At 47.0% G+C, this 23,701-nt stretch overlaps 2 protein-coding genes across 8 annotated transcripts in view; one reads left to right on the top strand and one right to left on the bottom strand.

The window, feature by feature from the left end:
- ngef (neuronal guanine nucleotide exchange factor) overlaps positions 1–3,819 on the bottom strand; it is a 48,292-nt gene extending 44,473 nt beyond the window's left edge. Inside the window, exon 1 of the mRNA XM_034700973.1 lies at positions 3,663–3,819. The gene's annotated coding sequence lies outside the window, so the exon portion shown is untranslated. The remainder of the gene's footprint in view (positions 1–3,662) is intronic.
- On the top strand, positions 3,107–21,856 carry LOC117825249 (vascular endothelial zinc finger 1-like). 7 transcript variants are annotated; one of them, XR_004633809.1, is made up of 8 exons: positions 3,107–3,245; positions 10,410–11,227; positions 11,972–12,041; positions 12,237–12,405; positions 14,454–14,495; positions 15,478–15,543; positions 15,729–20,460; positions 20,523–21,856. XR_004633809.1 is itself a non-coding variant. In XM_034700975.1 (7 exons), the coding sequence occupies exons 1-7, from the start codon at positions 3,126–3,128 to the stop codon at positions 16,094–16,096; spliced, it is 1,653 nt and encodes a 550-aa protein (XP_034556866.1). In that variant the 5' UTR covers positions 3,107–3,125; the 3' UTR covers positions 16,097–21,856. The 7 variants fall into 7 exon arrangements, 3 of the variants coding, with proteins under 3 accessions (XP_034556866.1, XP_034556867.1, XP_034556868.1); XR_004633808.1 differs by having other exon boundaries at positions 15,729–20,491; XR_004633810.1 differs by lacking the exon at positions 15,478–15,543.
- The last annotated feature ends 1,845 nt before the right edge of the window (positions 21,857–23,701 follow it).

The following is a 23,701-nucleotide window of genomic DNA, read 5'->3' as shown; positions in this document are numbered from 1 at the left end:
ACGCACACACACACACACACACACACACACACACACACACACACACACACACACACACACACGTGTCCGTTCATAGACTCTCCTGTATCTGCTGATGCCTGACTCCGCCCACTCAGAGAGGAACTATTCTGTCTGATTAAATGAAGAAGAGGTCCTTACATCATGAATTAACAGATCTGGACTCTCTCCCTTGCCCCCCAACCCCCCCCACCCCCCCCCACCACCCACCCCCCACCCCTCTCTCTCTCTCTCTCTCTCTCTCTCTCTCTCTCTCTCTCTCTCTCTCTCTCTCTCTCTCTCTCTCTCTCTCTCTCTCTCTCTCTCTCTCTCTCGCTGCAGCCCGATGTTGAGTACTCATTGTAACCTGAGTTATTGTGAGCCAAGAGCTCCACCTGCTGGATGAACTATGTCACAGCCTTTAAAATGTCACCCCCCCAACCTCATGTCATCCCCCCAAACCTCATGTCATCCCCCAAACTTTATGTAATCCCCCCAAAACTCATGTCATCCCCCCAACCTCATGTCATCCTCTCAAACCTCATGTTATCCCCCAAACTTTATGTAATCCCCCCAAACCTCATGTCACCCCCCCCAACCTCATGTCATCCTCTCAAACCTCATGTTATCCCCCAAACTTTATGTAATCCCCCCAAACCTCATGTCATCCCCCCCAACCTCATGTCATCCTCTCAAACCTCATGTTATCCCCCCAAACCTCATGTTATCCCCCAAACTTTATGTAATCCCCCCAAACCTCATGTCATCCCCCCAACCTCATGTCACCCCCCCAAACCTCATGCCCCCCCCCCCCCCCCCCCTCTCTCTCTCTCTCTCTCTCTCTCTCGCTGCAGCCCGATGTTGAGTACTCATTGTAACCTGAGTTATTGTGAGCCAAGAGCTCCACCTGCTGGATGAACTATGTCACAGCCTTTAAAATGTCACCCCCCCAACCTCATGTCATCCCCCAAACTTTATGTAATCCCCCCAAACCTCATGTCATCCCCCAAACCTCATGTCATCCTCTCAAACCTCATGTTATCCCCCAAACTTTATGTAATCCCCCCAAACCTCATGTCATCCCCCCAACCTCATGTCATCCCCCCAACCTCATGTCATCCCCCAAACTTTATGTAATCCCCCCAAACCTCATGTCATCCCCCCAACCTCATGTCATCCTCTCAAACCTCATGTTATCCCCCAAACTTTATGTAATCCCCCCAAAACTCATGTCATCCCCCCAACCTCATGTCATCCTCTCAAACCTCATGTTATCCCCCCAAACCTCATGTTATCCCCCAAACTTTATGTAATCCCCCCCAACCTCATGTCATCCTCTCAAACCTCATGTTATCCCCCAAACTTTATGTAATCCCCCCAAACCTCATGTCATCCCCCCAACCTCATGTCACCCCCCCAAACCTCATGTCATCCCCCAAACTTTATGTAATCCCCCCAAACCTCATGTCACCCCCCCAACCTCATGTCATCCCCCCAAACCTCATGTCATCCCCCAAACTTTATGTAATCCCCCCAAACCTCATGTCATCCCCCCAACCTCATGTCACCCCCCCCAAACCTCATGTCACCCCCCAAACCTCATGTCACCCCTGCAACCTCATGTCGCCCCCGCAACCTCATGTCATCTCCAAGCGGCAACCTCCAGTCTTAAAATATGAGTCCAATGCGGAAGTGTTAAAAGCTGCAGTTCATAGAGGATCCACTTGAGGCTGGCTCCGGAAGTACTGGAAGTCACGAATGTCATGAATGGGAAAAGACGATCTTTGCAGCAGAAATAAACATGTTTACAGCCTGGTACAAAAGATGAGTGTAGTCTGGATAGCTCATTTCTCATTTCTAACGCGGCAATTTCGAAGATATCGAGATTACTAGTCTTCCAATGAGAGACACAGCTGCCTGCAGGAACACTGTAGCTGTTGGCTAGAAGGCTCAAACTCCGCCTCTTTACGTCACACTGGCTCCACAGAAGCAATATGGCTGCTGCCGACAATTGGTCTCAAAACAGCTCTTCAGAAACAGATAGGTGACGTCACGGATACTACGTCCATATTTTATACAGTCTATGGTCATCCCCCAAACTTTACGTCACCCCCCCCCTAACCTCATGTCATCCCCCAACCTCATGTCAACCCCCCCCAAACCTAATGCCCCCCTCTTTTTATATCATCAATAATAATTCAAAGTAAACAGAAACATGAACTGAGACATAAATCAGCATGATAAGAACCATAATGACAGAAACCATGTTTGAGGAACATTTATTTGACCTGTGTTTGATTTTACACTTTGACCCATGTCCCATCTGTTAACATGGAGGGGCAGGGCTTATGAACTATACCGCATACAGTCAGCAGGGGGAGCTCTAAGTGTTTTGGCTTCGTGGTAGGTGGACAATGATGCCGTTTGTTATATCGTCTATGGTTGTAAAGATAACTTCTGTTTTTTCAGGGTGCGAGCGATGATCTCAAACCCTGAAAGTCTTAAATCAAGAAAAGAGTTGCATCCATGTTCTCCCAGTCCTCTCACCTTTAAAGACTTTAGATTCACCATAAAGGAAAGCTTATAGAAAAGTTAACCTGGGCTGGGCATCAGTACTTTTATGAAATATATACAATCCCATAAAATACATCAGACACATTCATACTTCAGATCCTTAACTTTCATTTGAGTCTCATTGGGGGTGTTTCACTCTGAAGAAGAAGTTTGACTAAATATAAAGTTTATTCTGTAAGTGTTGAGTCTGATCTCACTTAGTGTGTGTTTCTGCTTTAGTGATGGGTTGATAGTTAGCTCTGGGGTTACCGGTGTTCTGTCGAGTTCTGCTGCTCTGTGGAGTTGTGCTGCCGTAGAGCCAGCAGGCAGTAGCAGCTGTAGATGTTTGATGTTTATACGAGTTTGAGTTTCAAACAGGGAGGAAGGAGTTTAAGAAGGACGGCATGTCTTCATGCTCTTTTATTAAACTGTCGAAGAGGGTGTGAGTGTAAGCAAAGCTCAATGAACTGACACCCCAAATCCAATGGTGACAAGCGAACAGGACTGTGGCTGCGCATGCGCACGGCCTGTTTGTATCATCTCTTGATAGGAAGCAGGATTGGACAGAACACCGGATGTTGTATCTGCCATGTTTGGCCGCTTTGTTGCAGGTTTGTTGGAGGTGTCTGCAGATTGGAGCTTGTGTGCTGCAGAGAGCTGTAATGGAGCCGAGCTGGAGTACGTTTTTATTCCAAGTAAGTAACACAGCCCCGCAGCAGTGCGGGAACCTGCGTAAAGGCGTGATAACCCACTTAAATACAGTCAACCTAATGTTTGTTTCTGACTTTGTGAAAGCAAAGCGAGTTAAAGGAGCAAAACAAAGCGTCACAGCGTTAGCCTGTTAGCCTGTTAGCTCTGTGTTTCTGTAGCTCAGTGCTAACACAGAACTAACCATCAAACCCTCCGGCCGAGTCTCACTCGGGGCCGGCCGGGCTGTGAGGGTTAGTTTCCGGGCTGTGTGAGGGTTAGAGGTGAGCTGCTCTCAGTGAGAAGAACCGTGAGGCTAACGATGCTAATGCTGCTAATGCTGTTGATGCGCGCGCATTAGCAGCTAAGTAGCATGGGGAGCTAACTGCTAACTGTTAGCTTGCCACTCTCCTCTTAACAGTTACCTGCCTCGCCGTGATCACCCCGGGGCTCGGTGTTCGTCCCGGGGCTCGGTGCTCCGTGATCCCGGTTCAGATCTCTGACGGTTAATTACGTGATTCCTTTCAGGACAGCGTAACACGAAGCGAATGCTAATGCTAACTCTGTAAACGGAAAGCTAACAGGCACGAGGACAGCAGAGAGTTCACATCAGACCTGCTACAAAACCTTCATCACCTTTACTACCTTCATCACATTTACTACTTTCATCACCTTTACTACCTTCATCACCTTCATCACATTTACTATCTTCATCACCTTTACTACCTTCATCACCTTTACTATCTTCATCACCTTCACTACCTTCATCACCTTTACTACCTTCATCACCTTCATCACATTTACTACCTCCATCACCTTTACTACCTTCATCACATTTACTACTTTCATCACCTTTACTACCTTCATCACCTTCATCACCTTTACTATCTTCATCACCTTTACTACCTTCATCACCTTTACTATCTTCATCACCTTCACTACCTTCATCACCTTTACTACCTTCATCACCTTCATCACATTTACTACCGTCCATCACCTTTACTACCTTCATCACCTTTACTATCTTCATCACCTTTACTACCTTCATCACCTTTACTACCTTCATCACATTTACTACCTTCATCACCTTTACTACCTTCATCACCTTCATCACATTTACTAGCTTCATCACATTTACTACTTTTCATCACCTTTACTACCTTCATCACCTTCATCACATTTACTACCTCCATCACCTTTACTACCTTCATCACATTTACTACCTCCATCACCTTTACTACCTTCATCACCTTACTACCATTCATCACATTTACTACCTTCATCACATTTACTACCTCCATCACGTTTACTACCTTCATCACCTTTACTACCTTCATCACATTTACTACCTTCATCACGTTTACTACCTTCATCACATTTACTACCTCCATCACGTTTACTACCTTCATCACCTTCATCACATTTACTACCTCCATCACCTTTACTACCTTCATCACCTTGATCACATTTACTACCTTCAGCACCTTTACTACCTTCATCACATTTACTACTTTCATCACCTTTACTACCTTCATCACCTTCATCACATTTACTACCTCCATCACCTGTACTACCTTCATCACCTTCATCACATTTACTACCTTCATCACCTTTACTACCTCCATCACCTGTACTACCTTCATCACCTTCATCACATTTACTACCTCCATCACCTTCATCACATTTACTACCTCCATCACCTGTACTACCTTCATCACCTTTACTATCTTCATCACCTTTACCTACCTTCATCACCTTTACTATCTTCATCACCTTTACTACCTTCATCACATTTACTACCTTCATCACCTTTACTACCTTCATCACCTTTACTACATTCATCACGTTTACTACTTTCATCACCTTCATCACATTTACTACCTTCATCACCTTCATCACATTTACTACCTTCATCACATTTATCACATTTACTACCTTCATCACCTTACTACCTTCATCACATTTATCACATTTACTACCTTCATCACCTTTACTACCTTCATCACGTTTACTACCTTCATCACCTTTACTACCTTCATCACATTTACTACCTTCGTCACCTTTACAACCTTCATCACCTTTACTACCTTCATCACATTTATCACATTTACTACCTTCATCACCTTTACTACCTTCATCACGTTACTACCTTCATCACGTTTACTACCTTCATCACGTTTACTACCTTCATCACATTTACTACCTTCATCACCTTTACTACCGTCATCACATTTACTACCTTCGTCACCTTTACAACCTTCATCACCTTTACTACCTTCGTCACCTTTACTACCTTCATCACCTTCATTACATTTACTACCTTCATCACCTTTACTACCTTCGTCACCTTTACTACCTTCATCACCTTCATTACATTTACTACCTTCATCACCTTTACTACCTTCACCACATTTACTACCTTCATCACCTTAACTACCTTCATCACATTTGATACCTTTATCACATTTAATACTTTCATCACCTTAACTACCTTCATCACCTTTACTATCTACATCACATTTACTACCTTCATCACATTTACTAACCTTCAGCAACTTTACTACCTTCATCACCTTCATCACATTTACTACCTTCATCACATTATCACATTTACTACCTTCATCACCTTTACTACCTTCATCACATTTATCACATTTACTACCTTCATCACCTTTACTACCTTCATCACCTTCATCACATTTACTACCTTCATCACCTTTACTATCTTCATCACCTTTACTACCTTCATCACCTTTACTATCTTCATCACCTTACTATCTTCATCACCTTTACTACCTTCATCACATTTACTACCTTCATCACCTTTACTAACTTCATCGCCTTCACTACCTTCATCACCTTTACTACCTTCATCACCTTCATCACATTTACTACCTTCATCACCTTTACTATCTTCATCACCTTCACTACCTTCATCACATTTACTACCTTCATCACGTTTACTAACTTCATCACCTTCACTACCTTCATCACATTTACTACCTTCATCACGTTTACTAACTTCCTCACCTTTACTACCTTCATCACCGTCACTACCTTCATCACCGTCACTACCTTCATCACCTTCACTACCTTCATCACATTTACTACCTTCATCACCTTTACTAACTTCATCACCTTCACTACCTTCATCACCTTCATCACCTTTACTACCTTCGTCACCTTCATCACCTTTACTACCTTCGTCACCATCATCACCTTTACTACCTTCACTACCTTCGTCACCTTCGTCACATTTACTACCTTCATCAACTTTACTAACTTCATCACCTTCACTACCTTCATCACCTTCATCACCTTTACTACCTTCATCACCTTCATCACCTTTACTACCTTCATCACCTTCATCACCTTTACTACCTTCGTCACCTTCATCACCTTTACTACCTTCACTACCTTCGTCACCTTCATCACATTTACTACCTTCGTCACCTTTTATTACCTTCATCACCTTTACTACCTTCATCGCCTTTACTATCTTCATCACCTTTACTACCTTCATCACCTTTACTACCTTCATCACCTTTACTACCTTCATCACCTTTACTGCCTTTTCTATCTTCATCACCTTTACTACCTTCATCACATTCATCACCTTTACTACCTTACTACCTTCATCACCTTTACTACCTTCATCACCTTTACTACCTTTACTACCTTCATCACCTTTACTACCTTTACTACCTTCATCAGCTTTACTACCTTTACTATCTTCATCACCTTTACTACCATCATCACCTTTACTACCTTTACTATCTTCATCACCTTTACTACCTTCACTACCTTCGTCACCTTTACTACCTTTACTACCTTCATCACCTTTACTACCTGTATCACCTGTATCACCTCCAGTACCTGTATCACCTTCACTACGTTCAGTACCTTCAGTGCCTCTAACAGCTCTAACCATCATCGTGTGACCTCCTGCTCCTCCTCCTCCTCTTGGTGTGAACTTTAAAGGTTTAAAACTCAAACGTTGGTTCCCGTCGATGAGAGAGACAGACCTCACCAGGTGTGACAGTTGAGCTGTGAAATACAGGGCTGTAGTAATCAGACAGATCAGCCTCTGCTCTGATGGGGACTGACTCGCTGTTGTCTAGGTGTGCTTGCCTCACTGATCCACAGTCCAGGTGTTAGATCTCTTCAGGGTTCTCACCTGGATGTGGATCTGCTCCCTCAGCGTTGTCTCGTGTGTTCTTGTGTTCGTGATGTTGTTAATAACACAGACCCCTCAGGACTCGAACACAGGGGGAGATACCTTCATAGTTTCCATGTGTACAGATGAACTACAGCTCCCATGATGCTCGGAGGCTTCAGGGAGGCTGTGTAAGGTTGGTGGTGTGTTCAGAGCTGGATGTGTCCACAGAGCTCACCTGTATCTGTCAGGTATGATGAAGACGTCTCTAACAGGAAGCAGTGAAAGTGTTGGGGGTAAACATAAACGATAAAAGTGACAGCATCAAACTCCCTCTGAGTGATTAATGATTAAGTTTAACTGTTTTATTCCATCTGTGTTCACTGCTGTATGTATGAATCTAAAGTTCTTAATGCAGAGTGGTTCCTGAGTCCGGGAGGGAGTTCATCCAGAGCTCTGCACCTCCGCTGCAGGTTTCTCTGGCTGCAGGTCTCTCTGGCTGCTGTTCAACCTAAGCAGGAGACTCATCACATGACGGTTCAGGTTTTACCTCCATCATGTTTCTGTGAAGCCCGACTCTTCAGGCCGCGAGCCACTCAGGTTCATTCAGCCTGAAGAGTCTGATGTGATGGATTTTCTGTTGCCATGGTGTTTGTCATACCTGTAGAGCGCTGCGCCTGTTTGTTTGCTTGCATGCGTGTGTGTGCATGCATGCAGTTAAAGATCTGCAGCTGTTAGTCACAGGTTGGTGTAACAGCAGCCAGATTACCTGGAGCTGGTGAGGAGGAGGTGATGTGATGATGATGAGGGTGATGAGGATGAGAGTGATGAGGGTGTTTCTGTTAAAGCTGCAGCGTGTTGTCGTGGACACCCCGATGAGGCTGGATCCTGGTTCTCAGAGACGGATGACGTGGTCTGTGTTTAAAGGTGTTCCTGAGTTTCACGGCGTGCATGGCGGCGTCTCTCAGACGGACTCGGTCATGGTGGATCAGAGTCCTCGCAGGGACTCAAACAAAGACCGGATTAGATGTTTTTGGACTATTTCTTGTTAATTTCCGTGGCTCTGTTTTTGGTGGTGTTTGTGTTGGACCGGCTCATGGCCTTCACAACAGATTTGAGTCAAACATGGGAGCAGCGTGGTGGAACAGCAGGCCGCTCCACTGTGTGTCTGCTCGTCTGTGACCGAACACACACACAGACACACACACAAACACACACACACACACACACACACACACACACACACACAAAATGCTAATTGCAGTAATGATTGTGGTGAGTGTGCTGCTGCAGTGTGGAGGAAATAAAAGCAAGTGGACAACCTGTGACGGCCCCGTCTCTCTGCAGCAGCACGCTCACACACAGCATGGCGGCCAGTGCTGGGGGTTCAGCAGCTCTTATAGCCCCCCCCCCCCCGGGTTAGGGTTAGAGCATAAGAGCATCAGTTGTCGTCCGTCAAAGAACACAGTGGGGGGAAAAAGCAGCACTTGGAACTGCCCCCCTCAGGCCCCCCTGCCTTGTGGGTCGGGATGCTTGGCTGAACCTGAAAGGCCCGGGTCAGGTCTTTAACCCTGGCCGCTGCTGATTACAGAACAAGTCGCCCTGCATCACCTCGTCTCTGAGATGACCTGTTGTAAAGTTTCTGCCTACATCGTGGATCTCTGCTTAATATCCCCCAGCTCCCCACCTTCTGCTGATCCTGCCCCCCAGAGGATCAGCCATGACCAATCACACAATGCCTGCCAGCAGCTGCAGACTAAAGATGTCCCCAAACACGTCTTTGTAGAGGCTACGTGTTCCCTATGTGTCGCTGCTTTATTTATTGAAGCTTCTCTTCTGTATTGTCTCAGTTTGATTTAGCTTTAAGAACAACGGTTTAGTGATGTTGTTCATCCCTCTACAGAACACCTGCTCTGAAACAAGTGAGCTGTGAGAGGGTGAGTCTGATCACTAAGACACTGTGTCGTCACAGGGAGGTCAGACCGACTGCAGGGCTCCACAGTTAGCCGCTTCTCACGTCTCATACAAGGAGACCGGGATCATAACTTTGAAAAGTTAAGAGCTACACGACACAGGATGGTCAGTGAGTGGCTTCAGAAAACAATAACACACACGTCTGAAAGTACTGGAGCAGGTCTGCCAGACCGGTAGGTGAAGGTATAACTTTGTAAAGAGACCTCACGCTGCGACGTACAGCGGCCACACCCGACTGTGAGCCATACCTGACTGTGACACAAAATCAGTGTGTGTGTTAACATGGTTTTGTGTATTAGCGTGGTTTTCTGTGTTAAAGCTAGGGTTGGTAATCTCGGAAAACTAGCATGAGTTTGAATGTAGCATTACCTCAGGACTCCGTCTAACCCCCCCCCCCCCCCCTCCCTCGGAGCTCCTCCGAAATGACGCCCCCCCCCCCCCCCCCCGCTCACAAGCATGAGCGCCACTGACTTGCGACCATATGATGGTGACTGATTCAAAACCGGTCCTCACCAAAACATTCTCATAGTGAAAGTTAAAAACACAAACAAACATGGCTGCTGTTAGTACTCACAACTGTCATGCTAGCATTATCCAGTTGTACTGGTGACACGATATCAGGAGAAAAGTTATAACACATATATAATACTGTAACAGATCTACTGTTTGTTAACGTGTTCAGTGTAGATGCTCATAATTCCTACAGTGTTGACGGTTAGTGAAGGCATCAGGAGAGGTGTAGAGTGTGTGTGAGCGGGAGAGAGGAGAGACAAGAGGAGAAGTTCTTCATTCATTCAAACATTGATTGTTGTTTTGTTGGTTGGTGTGATCACGGCTGACAGTGACCGGTTATTACAAGATCAACGTGTTCACGGATCGGCTCGTCATCCCTACAGCGTCCGGACGGACGCTACAGTACATCTACATTTTCTGTAGGACTTACTGAAATCTGATTACCAACCCCAGCGTTAACGTGGTTTTGTGTATTAACGTGGTTTTGTGAATTAACGTGGTTTTCTGTGTGTCCTGTCTCTTGTCACAGCAGGCCAACGAGGCTCTGCATCACCAGCATCAGGTAGCCGGGAACAGTCTGTTGCCTTTGCTCAGTTCAGGATCTGAGCCGCCTGATCAGAAACCAGTGATGCCCATCCCTCTGGACCAGAAGCCCCCCGTCAGCGCTGCAGAACTCCTTAAAGACAATGTGGCCAGTGGGACAGGAGGAGGGGGGGGCGGGCCTCCTGTCGCTGTGGTCAAAAAGGAACCCAAGTCAAAGACACCCTTCATCTGTGGCTACTGCAACAAGGCTTTCAGAGACAGCTACCACCTGCGGCGGCACGAGTCCTGCCACACTGGCATCAAGATGGTGTCCAGACCCAAGAAGACACAGACAGCCCCCACCATGGTGCCCCTCATATCCACAGTACCCCGAGAGAACAACCCCAACCAGTCTTATATCACGACCGTAGCTGGAATCTTGACCACAGCCACCACGTCCACGTCCACAGGCACCAGCGTCATGACCCCCATGCAGCACCAGCAGCAGCACCACCAGCACCAGCACCAGCAGCAGCAGCAGCAGCAGCAGCAGCAGCAGCAGCAGCAGCAGCAGCAGAGCGTCCCCAAGAAGCCCCCCAAACCCGTGAAGAAGAACCACGGCTGTGACATGTGCGGGAAGGCCTTCAGAGACGTGTACCACCTGAACCGCCACAAGCTGTCACACTCGGACGAGAAACCGTTTGAATGTCCGATCTGCCAGCAGAGGTTCAAGAGGAAGGACCGCATGACGTACCATGTCCGCTCCCACGACGGGGGGGTCCACAAGCCTTACATCTGCTCCGTCTGCGGGAAGGGCTTCTCGAGGTACGTCTGCAGGGACACCTGGCAGCTGTTTGTTTGTAAATCTTTAAAGATGTACAGGTCCTCTTAAACCTGATCCCACATCTCAAAGTTGAACCCAGTGAAGCGTTTTTAAGTCTGCCGGCTGGTTTTAGAGATTCTGAAATGAGGGGAAATATAGTGGTTTAGTTTTTATGCCTGTCACCACGGTACCACAGACAGGACGGGCGGCAGGTTCACAGAAGAGACCCTTAAAGACAGACACGGGTCCATCTGAACTCTAGGTCTTTCCTTCAGAGCAGCAGCAGAGTGTCTGATACCTGATACCTTCACCATGTTCCTGATGTCTGACAGCTGCCATCTTTATCATTAGCATCATTGTGTTAGTGTTAGCTTACTTCAGTCACAGAGGAGATTAGGACCCAATGATTGTGACCAACGTTCTGTACAGTTAGTTGAACAGGGACGGGTGTGTGTGAGCTAAAGACGGGAGCAGTGGTCAGACCTGCCCTGACACGTATAGGGGACAGCGAGCTGAAGCGCTGAGATGCAGCGTCTTCGGCGTGTCTGAGGCAGCCAGGCAGACACTCACTGTGTCATTATGATAAACCTCTGTATTAAGTTTGTGCTGGACTTCCCTTATTAGGAGTGAGACTTGCAGTGATTGGTTGTTTTGTGTAGAACAGAGTCTGCTCTGAAAGTGAGGCCCCGTATGACCCTGGTTTCTGAATGACATGCTGAATACAAAGTCTCTCTCTCCTCCTGCAGACCTGATCACCTCAGCTGTCATGTGAAGCACGTCCACTCCTCAGAGAGGCCCTTTAAGTGCCAAGTCACGGTAAGACCCTCCTACATGCTCCTCTGTTCAGTACCCGTGAGGATCACTGTGAATCATGTCCATCAGCAGCACAGACACAGGAGACCGCTGCTCTGTGGTCACACGTCTATTTAATGTCTTTCTGTTGATTAATCCAGACACGAGGTCGGCATCCTCAGGTGCTTAAAGAATAAATAAACTGTTGTTCTGTCTCAGGCCTGTACCTCTGCCTTCGCTACCAAAGACCGTCTGCGCTCCCACATGATCAGGCATGAAGGTAAAGTCACCTGCAACATCTGTGGTAAGATGCTGAGCGCCGCCTACATCACGAGTCACCTCAAGACGCACGGCCAGGCCAGCTTCAACAGCCCCTGCAACAACAAAGGTAGGAACGTCTGACTGATCCATCCCAAAGAGAAACACACCTGATGACCCTCCATTCATATGTGTGATGATGTCATTATTAACGGGGGGGGGGACGACTTCTCCGTCAGCGGCACAGTGATGTCACCAGCTCCATGTTTATGATAGATTAAACATTTCCTGTGAAGTGACCTCCTCGTGCTTGTTAGAGAAGAGAGTATCTACCTGGCTACTAGGTGATCACCAGTCCCCTCTCTGGTTCAGCAGTCAACCATCTGACAGAAACTCGGCACCTGTCTCTGTGCAGCTACAGAACAGTTTAGCTAGGGAAGCATTAGCGTTGTCTAGCTAATGCTAACCATACCATGCTGTTGGTTGGCGTGGCTCGATAAAAGCTGTGGTGGGAACGTTTGGGACAGGTAGTGACGTTCTCTCAAACTCAGATCTAAAGGTAACTCACCTGTGCTCGATACAAACGCAGTCATGGTTAGAGTTAGCTTGGTTAGCTTGATGCTGTTTAATGATGAACGTTAAAGTTAATGAGTAGTAAAAAATCTTGAATGTCGTTGGTGTGCTAAAGTTATGTTCAGGAGTCCGACAGGTTGTTCATACCTCAAGGTTAGAAGGCGAGCCGGTGTTCAGCTGGTCTGTCCGTCAGGCTGCACTCTGAAGGCGAGCCAGTGTTCAGCCGGTCTGTCCGTCAGGCTGCACTCTGAAGGCCAGCTGGTGTTCAGCCGGTCTGTCCGTCAGGCTGCACTCTGAAGGCGAGCCAGTGTTCAGCCGGTCTGTCCGTCAGGCTGCACTCTGAAGGCGAGCCAGTGTTCAGCCGGTCTGTCCGTCAGGCTGCACTCTGAAGGCGAGCCGGTGTTCAGCCGGTCTGTCCGTCAGGCTGCACTCTGAAGGCGAGCCAGTGTTCAGCCGGTCTGTCCGTCAGGCTGCACTCTGACGGCGAGCCGGTGTTCAGCCGGTCTGTTCGTCAGGCTGCACTCTGAAGGCGAGCCGGTGTTCAGCCGGTCTGTCCGTCAGGCTGCACTCTGAAGGCAAGCCGGTGTTCAGCCGGTCTGTCCGTCAGGCTGCACTCTGAAGGCGAGCCGGTGTTCAGCCGGTCTGTCCGTCAGGCTGCACTCTGAAGGCGAGCCGGTGTTCAGCTGGTCTGTCCGTCAGGCTGCACTCTGACGGCAAGCCGGTGTTCAGCCGGTCTGTCCGTCAGGCTGCACTCTGAAGGCGAGCCGGCGTTCAGGTGATGCAACCGGTCTGTCCGTCAGGCTGCACTCTGAAGGCGAGCCGGTGTTCAGCTTGTCTGTCCGTCAGGCTGCACTCTGACGGCAAGCCGGTGTTCAGCCGGTCTGTCTGTCAGGCTGCACTCTGAAGGCGAGCCGGTGTTCAGGTGATGCAGCCGGTCTGTCCGTCAGGCTGCACTCTGAAGGCGAGCCGGTGTTCAGGTGATGCAGCCAGTCTGTCCGTCAGGCTGCACTCTGACGGCAAGCCGGTGTTCAGCCGGTCTGTCCGTCAGGCTGCACTCTGAAGGTGAGCCGGTGCTCAGGGGATGCAGCCGGTCTGTCCGTCAGGCTGCACTCTGAAGGCGAGCCGGTGCTCAGGGGATGCAGCCGGTCTGTCTGTCAGGCTGCACTCTGAAGGCGAGCCGGTGCTCAGGGGATGCAGCCGGTCTGTCCGTCAGGCTGCACTCTGGATGTTTGCCACTCCAAGCTTCTGAACATTTAATCTTGAGAGGGATTCTCCTGCATTTTTGCTGTTTGAGACGATTTAATGGTGTTCGCCCTGCGTGTTTTTAATCTGTCAGTGTTTATTGTTATGTGTTTAACATGCTGTATTTAGGAGAAGGACTAACTCCTGAACTCTGCTGTCCTCTGAGCCCTCTCCTGTGTGTTTGATCAATGCCCTGAAATCTGTTCTTGACACTCCTGCTGCCCAACACAGCGACAACAGCAGCATGACTCGTACCATAAGCCTAAATGTTACGTCCCCTCTCCATGAACCCTGTTGAAGCTGACCCTCAGATGATGGCCCTGCTGCCTTGTAACCCCCGTATGTGTCTGTATTTCTGAATAGGCATAAGTGACTGGCAGTGGAACCACTCAGGGCCCAGAAAAGGTAATCCAGTAGCTCGTAGCAGAAACCCCCAAACACTCCATTTTACCCTCTAAGTGGCCAGTTTCTCCCTCACCTGTAATGTCTCTGAAGTCTAGATGTTATTTGTCTCTCAGGTTGTATTTAAGGTTCTCCTATTGTGAAGACGTAGATCTTTGTTGATGTAAGGTTAAATTTCATTAAGCAGGATCAGTAGATGTTTGAAAACAACCACAAACTGGACCGTGACACTGAGCTGGATGCACACTCCCAGGCTTCATGAGGGATCTCTGCTCAGTTCAGTCCTGAGTTGATCATCACTGAGTAAACCATCCTGATATTACCAACATGCTGTAACATGCAGATCAGACTGAGTCCTGTCTGTAAGAAGGGACTGGATCTGAGCCTGTCTTCATGTTGGGGACATAGAGTACGGTCTGGACCTGCTCTGTTTGGAAACAGTCTTCAGATAACGTGTTGGGATTATATAAATAAACATTTATGATTAAAGGTATTTCAAGGTGGGTCATTTTTGACCCTATTACTGAGTTTGTAAAGAACCTGATCTCACCTGGGATCAGACTGCAGGTCCTGCAGGGTAGTGTGCATCCAGCTGTAGATCTAGATGTCCTCTCTAATGCGTAAATCTGTGTTTCCACCACAAGAACTCTCTCCGGGAACCGGCTCTGTGAGAAGGGTTGAGAAATACTTCCTGGTGTTAATGTCACCTGCAGGAGGTGGACAGTACCTTTTTAAAGATGCTGGGTTTTACGGGGTTGGGACTAAAAGATATGTCTGAGCAGCCTTCAGGTGACTCTGGGTGACCTGGAGGAACCTTTAATCTGCTAAAGTTAACACCTGGGACTACAGTCTTTGGGTACTTTTGGTGGAAATGCAGCGTTACCGATGAAGCCGGCTATACTGTTTAAATGAACGTTTTGAATGAAAGCAGATGGACAGTTAGCTGGTTAGTCTATTGATCCTGCTTTTTGAATTTACCCCTCAGGTGAGTTGACGGTAGGAGAGATTTTAAATAACTCCTTCCAAGTCCTAATTGACAACTCTCACAAAGGTAGGTTCCTCATCCATACTCCCACAGTTGTCATAATGTATTAATGATGATGCGTTGATGTTTTCAGTGACGTAACAGCCTCGGAGCGCACAGGGCTGCTGGCTCTCCCTGTTCTGGACAGGATGTGTACTAAAGAGGCGAATCAGCCCTGAACTGTCTGTCGTCTGTCTTCTTTATTAACACAGATGCCAACAATGTGCACAACAACTCAGCCGCCACAACGCCGGTCACCAACTCGGCAGCCATCACCTCTGCTATGAACCGCATCGGCAACCTCAGTAACCCAGTCACCATCGCAGCTCAGATGAACATCGCCACCAGCACGGTCAACATCACGTCTCAAGTCAACCTGCAGCACCCAGTCACCATCACTGGCCCCGTCAACCTGGCCTCCGTCAACATCCCGACCACAGCACATATGAATATCGCCCACCCGGTGGCCATCACCACGCCCATGCCCATGAATATCACAGGGCCGCTCAACATTGCCATGAGACCCATGGAGAGCATGCCTTTTCTATCCCAGGTCCTGCCTTCCTCCCCGCCCTGGTAGAGCTGGCATTAAGCCCCCGTTAGAGCTGATAATGTTTGAACTGCCTGATAATAGTTTAAACTGTCCAACCTTAGAGGAGTGATAGTACCTGAGACCTGAGGGGGCGATGAAGGGTAACTCCCTGGAGTCGTCATTCTTAGGCTTTTACTCTCAGAAGAAATTAGGTTTCAGCTTGTTTTTGGCGAGCAGGTTGTTAGCATGGTCTGACGGACTGTAGGATCAATGAACCCTCAGACACGGTTTATTTTATTCATTTCATACTTAAATATTGGAAAGAATAACTCTGTATTACATGAGTAGGAGTTTGACAGATTGAGGTCTGACATGGCTAACCCTGAGAACAGAGAAGTTAATATAGCTGAGGTATTTCATCACATTGATGAAAACATTGAAGTATTTCAAGCCCCGCTCGTGGAGGTAGAACCCAAACTATTGATTAGTGATGCTCAGATTTGTGGTATGTTCTTGTTGGGTTATTAGAGGCCAGATTTAAATTCAGCAGTTTCTGTGGGTCAGTAGAAACCATCAGAAACATGAAGAAGCTCCTGAAGAGTCCTGAATCCAGTCTCCGGAGGACTTCAGATCTTGTTCTTAAAACGCTAACTTTGTTGGGAAAGGTTGAAGGCTGAAATTTGGTGTAGATATTCAGTGTAAATATGAAACATTTTATGCCAAAGATTTTGTAAGTGCAGTGTTTCCATTTAAAAGCTTGATTCAAACAGACGGGGTAAACCCTTTGGACAGCATTCAGACCACGACGGGGCGTTTCAAAGCCACAATGATGAACCGAGAACCCTCTGGCATCTTACCCATCATGTCATTAGGATGATATTACTTCATTTTAAATCTCATTTGAACTTTGATCATGTTTGCATTCATGTTTCTTCAGGTTGGTCGGGCTGAGTTTGAGTCAGTTGAATATTAGCAGGCAGTTTGGACGGTATCACCTGTGACAGCTCTCAGTACTGTGTATTTATCCCTGTTAACTCCTCTCACACTTCCCTAGTTTCTCTCTGACAGATGGGTGAGCTGGTTTGTGGCAGCAGTGAACACACAGCGTGCTGCTGGGAGCCAAACCCCTTCCCGGACTTTAAAGTTGTCTGTAGACGCAGAAGGACATAGTCTGTTAAAGTGACCCGCTGAAGAGGATCTCCTCAGCAGGTTGGGACTTTCAACATGGGTGATGCGGGACACCTGAGGCATTGTTTCAAAGCTCCTTCAATGGAAGTGTATGGCTGGACTTAATGCTTCCTCTTAAAGCAGATTTTGTTTTATGTTTTTTATTGTTCTTTTAGTGGACTTATCAGTATTTGATAGTTTATGTATTTTAAAGTTAAACAAAGCTTCCATGTTTTTTTGGGGGGTTATCGAGTTAATTTGATTGATGGTTCTGTCTGATCCATCTGCTCCCCCTGTGTCTGTATTTCAACACTGCTGGAAACCAGTCACAGCTGGATGTTCTGCACACGTTAACCTGTGACACGTGTTTGTTTGTATTTATAAATCTGGACTAGACAGTTGAAGGTACAGCAAAGAGGAAATGTCTTGTTGTAAAAGCATGTCCCCTAGGTGTTGCCTTTTAATGGCAGTATTATCAAAGGTCAAATGATTTTAAATTCTGATTACTGATGCTTAACTGTAGAGGTCAAGAGCGCCACCCAGTGGCTTATTAGACTGTGTGCTACATGAGCAGTCCCAAAGTTAACTCTTGTGCTTTGTTTTGTTGGTTTCCTTAAGCAGGTGTAGGATCCCATCACTGTCAGTCAAACTCAGGAAGGTTACTGAGAAAAGTCTTTGAACGTTTCAACACTGACCATTTTTTTGTAAATATCAAACACTATCTGATTGCCTTTCACCTGTGGGCGTGGGGAACTCCCTGCTCACCACAGGTCACAATGCAAGAACTGCATCACCACTAATGAGGCCGTCCATCTGGATAGAACAGAGCAAACTCAACAAGGGAAAAAGGCTGGAGTCAGGTTCTTCTGTTTGAATAATGACCAGAACCCACCTCTGTCTCCTTAAGACAAGCAGCCTGATGAACATTAATACAGCAGCTGCAGTGTGGTTCTTAAACTACTGAAAACACTTCAGAAGGGATCCCTGTCATTTTACACCTGGGCCCTATCTTTATTCATGGTAGTTGAAGGAAGTTTGGCCCTGACGTTGGTACCCGGCACTTTTTCATACCTGCAACATATTCCCTTTGGCATCTGTGCCTGATGGAAGTTTGTTTGCGATGAGTTCTTGTTGTTGCCCCTAATAGAGTTCTGGGTTTTAATTTGAAGTGTTTAACATTACTGAAAGATCTCTACCTCTCCTCAACTATGCTCACTGTCAACACTCGCCGCAGCTCGCTCAGCAAGATTCAAGAGGAACTCTCCCCGACCAAGGCTTACCCTCGAACTAGACTTCTTTTGCTATTCCTCTTCTGGGAAAAGTTTCCTCGAACAGCTCGTCACATTTAGCAACACTTTCATTTGGTAGGGAGCTGTTCTCGAGGCTGGTCTTCAAGCAGGACTTCTCCCTGATCAGAATTTTTTGGGGGACAAGATTTTGTCTTGACCGGGGACTTGTTCTGAGAGAAGACTGGTCCCTGATAGAGACTTGATACTGAGTATGGCCTTTCTTCATGAGGGACACATGTCCTTGAGCGAGGCTTGTCAATGCATGAGATGTGTCCTTAAGCAAACCTTGACCTTAAGTGAGACTCTGGAGAGAGACATGGCTCCTTGAAGAAAATGTTCCCTTGCGCGACATTTCTCTTCTTGCAAGACTTCCCCTTGAGGAACATATGTTGGAGAGAGACTTGTTCTTACTTTATGCCTGATGGAGGCCCCCCATGGGGTTGGACTTTTACCCGATCAAGGCTACTGCTTGTTTATAGATTGGGCATTGATGAACTATCCTTGCGCAAGACTTATTCTTGACTAAGACTTGCCCCTGCCTGAGACTTGATAATAAGAAAATCTAGTCTATAAGCAAGCCATGAGAGGAATGACACCCTTTGTGAAATAAAAGCTTCACTCCATGAGAGCCACAATTGAGGAAAGACCTTGAACAGGTCTCAGGTGAGGACATGAAGTCTTGCATGTGTTACTGAAGAAAGAGCTCCCTTCTTGAGGCAAAGTCACAAGCCCTATCTAACTTAAGAACAAGACTTACTTCATGAAAAGACTCATGTAAGGACATGTCTCAAACTAGGGCAAGTCTTTCTTTAAGGGGCACATTTCCTCGTTGGACTTGTCCTTGAGGATGACTTACTGAGACTGTTCCTTGTATATGTAAGTGTTCTCCTTGATGAGGACCTGTCCTTAAGCAAAGTAGCAGTGCCACTTGGTCTGGATTGAGACTACATTCTTGGGATGCAAGTCCTTGAGGAGAAACTCCTTGATACCCAATCAGACTGCTTCCTGTCGACGGCTGAACGTTGGGGGAGCCTTGATTTGATCCTCTGTTCTCTGGTTAAATAGCAGAAAGGGCAGAGGGAGCCTTTGCTTGATGTTGTACATGAAAACGAGCACTTTCACAGGTAACCTTAAAGAAGACCACGTTGACCTAGTCCCAGGTGTGGTCTTGATTGTTGTTCACTATGACGCACTACACGGGATCAAACTATATACTTACAGAGCTGTCGGGTCCTGATGCCTCTAAAAAGATGATGCGGTTAACGTGTAGTCTGACTGTGGCATTAAGGATTACTTAGACCGCCACAGCTGCCTGCTGAGACTCGAGCCCTCTACTGAAGGAACTTTTAAAATATGTCATCCAAATCTCTTCTGTACAAAGCCCTGCTTTAAAGAACAAAGTCCCATCAGGTGGCCTTTAACTGTTTGACAAACCTGATTGTAGTTTCCAGAGAACCATCATCCCTCCAGCCTTTTTCTTTGATGGGTTCACTTTTCTGCAGGTCTGACTTTGCTTGGGTTGTTGTTTAATTCCAGCTGTTCTTTTATTGGTTATCTTCACTGAACAGTTGATGCTGTGATCACAGAGGAGGCTGTGAATACTGTAGGTCAACCAGAACAGCACAGGGTCAAAAGGCTGCTATCTTGCTGCCACATAAACCGGTGGTGACAATTCATTTTGTGAGCTTCTACCACTTCCTGCCCACCGTGGTAAGATGGCTATCGTCCTTGCTGCTCTGACTCATGTTGTCTAATCATCGTACCCAAGATTCTATTAGGAGAGAACATACTCTGAAGCAGGAGCTAACAGTGCTCTAAAGCTGTGTTCAGACTAAAAGCAAATCATAATGCTGCGTTGCTGACTCACCCTTGTTTGACCGTGGGATCATTTTGGTGTTCTATTACCAAATGAGATCAGTCAGAAAACCATCTCCTCACCTGGACTCTCTCAGCTAGGTTGTCTCCTCACCTGGACTCTCTCAGCTGGGTTGTCTCCTCACCTGGACTCTCTCAGCTAGGTTGTCTCCTCACCTGGACTCTCTCAGCTGGGTTGTCTCGTAAGCACTGTGATTGTCCCCCGTTCTTGCAGTTTGAAAGAGAGTCAGATCCTCCTCTCAGTCGGTCCATGTGAGGGCTGTGATGTTGACGCCCATGCAGAGCTGGTTTGGAGAACTTAGCAGACCAGGTTGGGTTTGTCTCATCTCAGCACCTGGACTTTGATGGTGTTTGAAAGCCTCCTCTGTGATCTCAGCTGGTCCTGCACCAGGCCTGCATACTGTCCCACAGTTCCTGTTTGTATCACAGCGAACACAGCCGGCAAGCTAGTTTGTAGATGTGAAGCCTTTGGTAGTGAAGGCCGTAGTTCAGTGCAGGGTCCCTGAAGCACTTGGAGCAAACTGTAGGATGTGCACACTACAGAGGAGAGGTACTTAGAGGGCATTTATATTTGGTGCATTCACATGTGGGTTGGCCTGTTAGCTTCAGTCTTTGCATGCCAATATGTCCACCAAGAGAAGTGCTCGAAAACTGATGGCATTATGATCCTGGAAAATGACTTCCTTTATCTCTCATTTTCTTTTGTTTCCAATGTTACATGTGGACGACGGAGCTCGTCCGGTCTAGGTTTGAGTCCAACGACTGTTCTTAGAAGGATAGTGACTTTTTATGAAAAGAAAACACTAAAAAAAAGTAGGATGGCGGAAAGTGTGAGGTGTCATTTGTCCTTCTTCAGTGGCCGTAAACAAAGTGTGCCTGAAATCCTTCACGAGACTCTTCCACACGTCACCTCTTCCTCTGGACGGTCTGATGACGAAGAGCTCGGTGAAGAAGCCTTCATCGGTTCAGATGGCTGAGGATCCGTCGGGTCCAGAAACCAAACAACGTCTTCATTAGCTTTTTATTTTGAATCCTGAGGATGTTTTATTTCAGGAACAACATGAATTGATCTTTATTTGTTTTGACCACGTGGTTTAATTTGACTCCAACCTAATGTGAAAACGTTGATTTGGCCAAATGATGTTTTTTATTTGTTTTAAAGTTTGTGTGATGAATTTGGCAGATGTGAAGGCAAATGAATGTATATCTTTGTACAAACCATTTAGTTCAGAGGACGTGTTAGCAAAGAGACTCATGCAAGAAAAACAAACCTTTTATAAACTTTTTGTATTAGAACATTAACATGGTAATTTTTGTATATACGAAGGCTAGGCTTTCTGATTAGCAGAAAGGTAAAAACATTCCTACATTTTTTAATGTCCATTCAGAAGAATTATGGAAACATGCGCAATGTTTTATGTGCCTTTTATTTGGGTTTGTCTAAATAAAAGAAAATAAAACATGACTGTGGACTGTCCATGCTGAGTCGCTCCTCTTCATCAAAGAGGAGACGCTCCTCTTCATGGTAGAGGAGGAGACCCTCCTCTTCATGGTAAAGGAGGAGACCCTCCTCTTCATCATAGAGAAGGAGGAGCTCCTCTTCATCATAGAGAAGGAGACGCCCCTCTTCATCATAGAGTAGTCGCTCCTCTTCATCATAGAGAAGGAGACGCTCCTCTTCATCATAGAGGAGGAGCTCCTCTTCATCATAGAGAAGCAGACGCTCCTCTTCATCATAGAGTAGTCGCTCTTCATCATAGAGTAGTCGCTCCTCTTCATTGTAGAGGAGGAGAAGCTCCTCTTCATCATAGAGGAGAAGATCCTCTTCATCATAGGGAAGCAGACGCTCCTCTTCATCATAGAGAAGGAGACGCTCCTCTTCATCACAGAGGAGAAGCTCCTCTTCATCATAGAGTAGGAGAAGGTCCTCTTCATCATAGAGAAGGAGAAGCTCCTCTTCATCATAGAGAAGGAGAAGCTCCTCTTCATCATAGAGGAGGAGACGCTCCTCTCCATCATAGAGAAGGAGAAGCTCCTCTTCATCATAGAGTAGGAGAAGGTCCTCTTCATCATAGAGAAGGAGACGCTCCTCTCCATCATAGAGAAGGAGAAGCTCCTCTTCATCATAGAGGAGGAGACGCTCCTCTTCATCATAGAGAAGGAGAAGCTCCTCTTCATCATAAAGGAGGAGACGCTCCTCTTCATCGTAGAGGAGGAGAAGGTCCTCTTCATCATGGAGGAGTCGCTCCTCTTCATCATAGAGGAGGAGACGGTCCTCTTCATCATAGAGGAGGAGACGGTCCTCTTCATCGTAGAGGAGGAGACGCTCCTCTTCATCGTAGAGAAGGAGACGCTCCTCTTCATCACAGAGAAGGAGAAGCTCCTCTTCATCATAGAGGAGGAGACGCTCCTCTTCATTGTAGAGAAGGAGACGCTCCTCTTCATCGTAGAGGAGGAGACGCTCCTCTTCATCGTAGAGGAGGAGACGCTCCTCTTCATCATAGAGGAGACGCTTCTCTTCATCGTAGAGGAGGAGACGCTCCTCTTCATCATAGAGGAGACGCTTCTCTTCATCGTAGAGGAGGAGACGCTCCTCTTCATCGTAGAGGAGGAGACGCTCCTCTTCATCGTAGAGGAGGAGACGCTCCTCTTCATCATAGAGGAGACGCTTCTCTTCATCGTAGAGGAGGAGACGCTCCTCTTCATCATAGAGGAGACGCTTCTCTTCATCGTAGAGGAGGAGACGCTCCTCTTCATCGTAGAGGAGGAGACGCTCCTCTTCATCGTGGAGGAAGAGTCGCTCCTCTTCATCGTGGAGGAAGAGTCGCTCCTCTTAATCGTAGAGGAAGAGTTGCTCCTCTTAATCGTAGAGGAGACGCTCCTCTTCATCATAGAGGCAGTCACTCCGCTTCGTCATAGAGGAAGAGCCACTCCTCCACGACGAATAGGAGCATCTCCTCCTCTTCGTCATAGAGGAAGAGCCGCTCCTCTTCATTGGCGTGGAGGACACGCTCCTCTTCGCCGTGGAGGAGACCTTCTTCTCTGGTGTTTTCTATCTTTAGCTCTAGTTGAGGTTTTCTCTCTGACGTTGAGACGGTTGCTGAGGTCACTGCTCTGTTGGACGTCTCCGTGTCTTCACTGGCTCACCGTTGGCTCGCTCATGATAAGTGCCTCTGTGACTGACTTCTCTCACTGGAGAGGATTCTGGGGGATTTTGTGCCAAATTATGGTCAGTGTGTGAGGAGGAAACGTATAGGTTGTTTTTTCATTCTTAAACTATTAAACTCTGAAAATGAGACGGCTGTGTGAAGTGTGTCTTTGT

Source organism: Notolabrus celidotus, chromosome 14 (assembly GCF_009762535.1).
Source record: "Notolabrus celidotus isolate fNotCel1 chromosome 14, fNotCel1.pri, whole genome shotgun sequence".
NCBI lineage: Eukaryota > Metazoa > Chordata > Actinopteri > Labriformes > Labridae > Notolabrus > Notolabrus celidotus.
This window is presented reverse-complemented; position numbering and strand designations above follow the sequence as displayed.

What these genes read in the sequence shown, in the direction of transcription:
- LOC117825249 (XM_034700975.1), top strand. Translation starts at nt 3,126, where the DNA reads ATGTTGTATCTGCCATGTTTGGCCGCTTTGTTGCAGGTTTGTTGGAGG. An exon ending in TGCGGGAAGGGCTTCTCGAG is followed by an intron (nt 11,228 to 11,971) that starts GTACGTCTGCAG and finishes CTCCTCCTGCAG; the next exon opens with ACCTGATCACCTCAGCTGTC. An exon ending in CCTTTAAGTGCCAAGTCACG is followed by an intron (nt 12,042 to 12,236) that starts GTAAGACCCTCC and finishes GTTCTGTCTCAG; the next exon opens with GCCTGTACCTCTGCCTTCGC.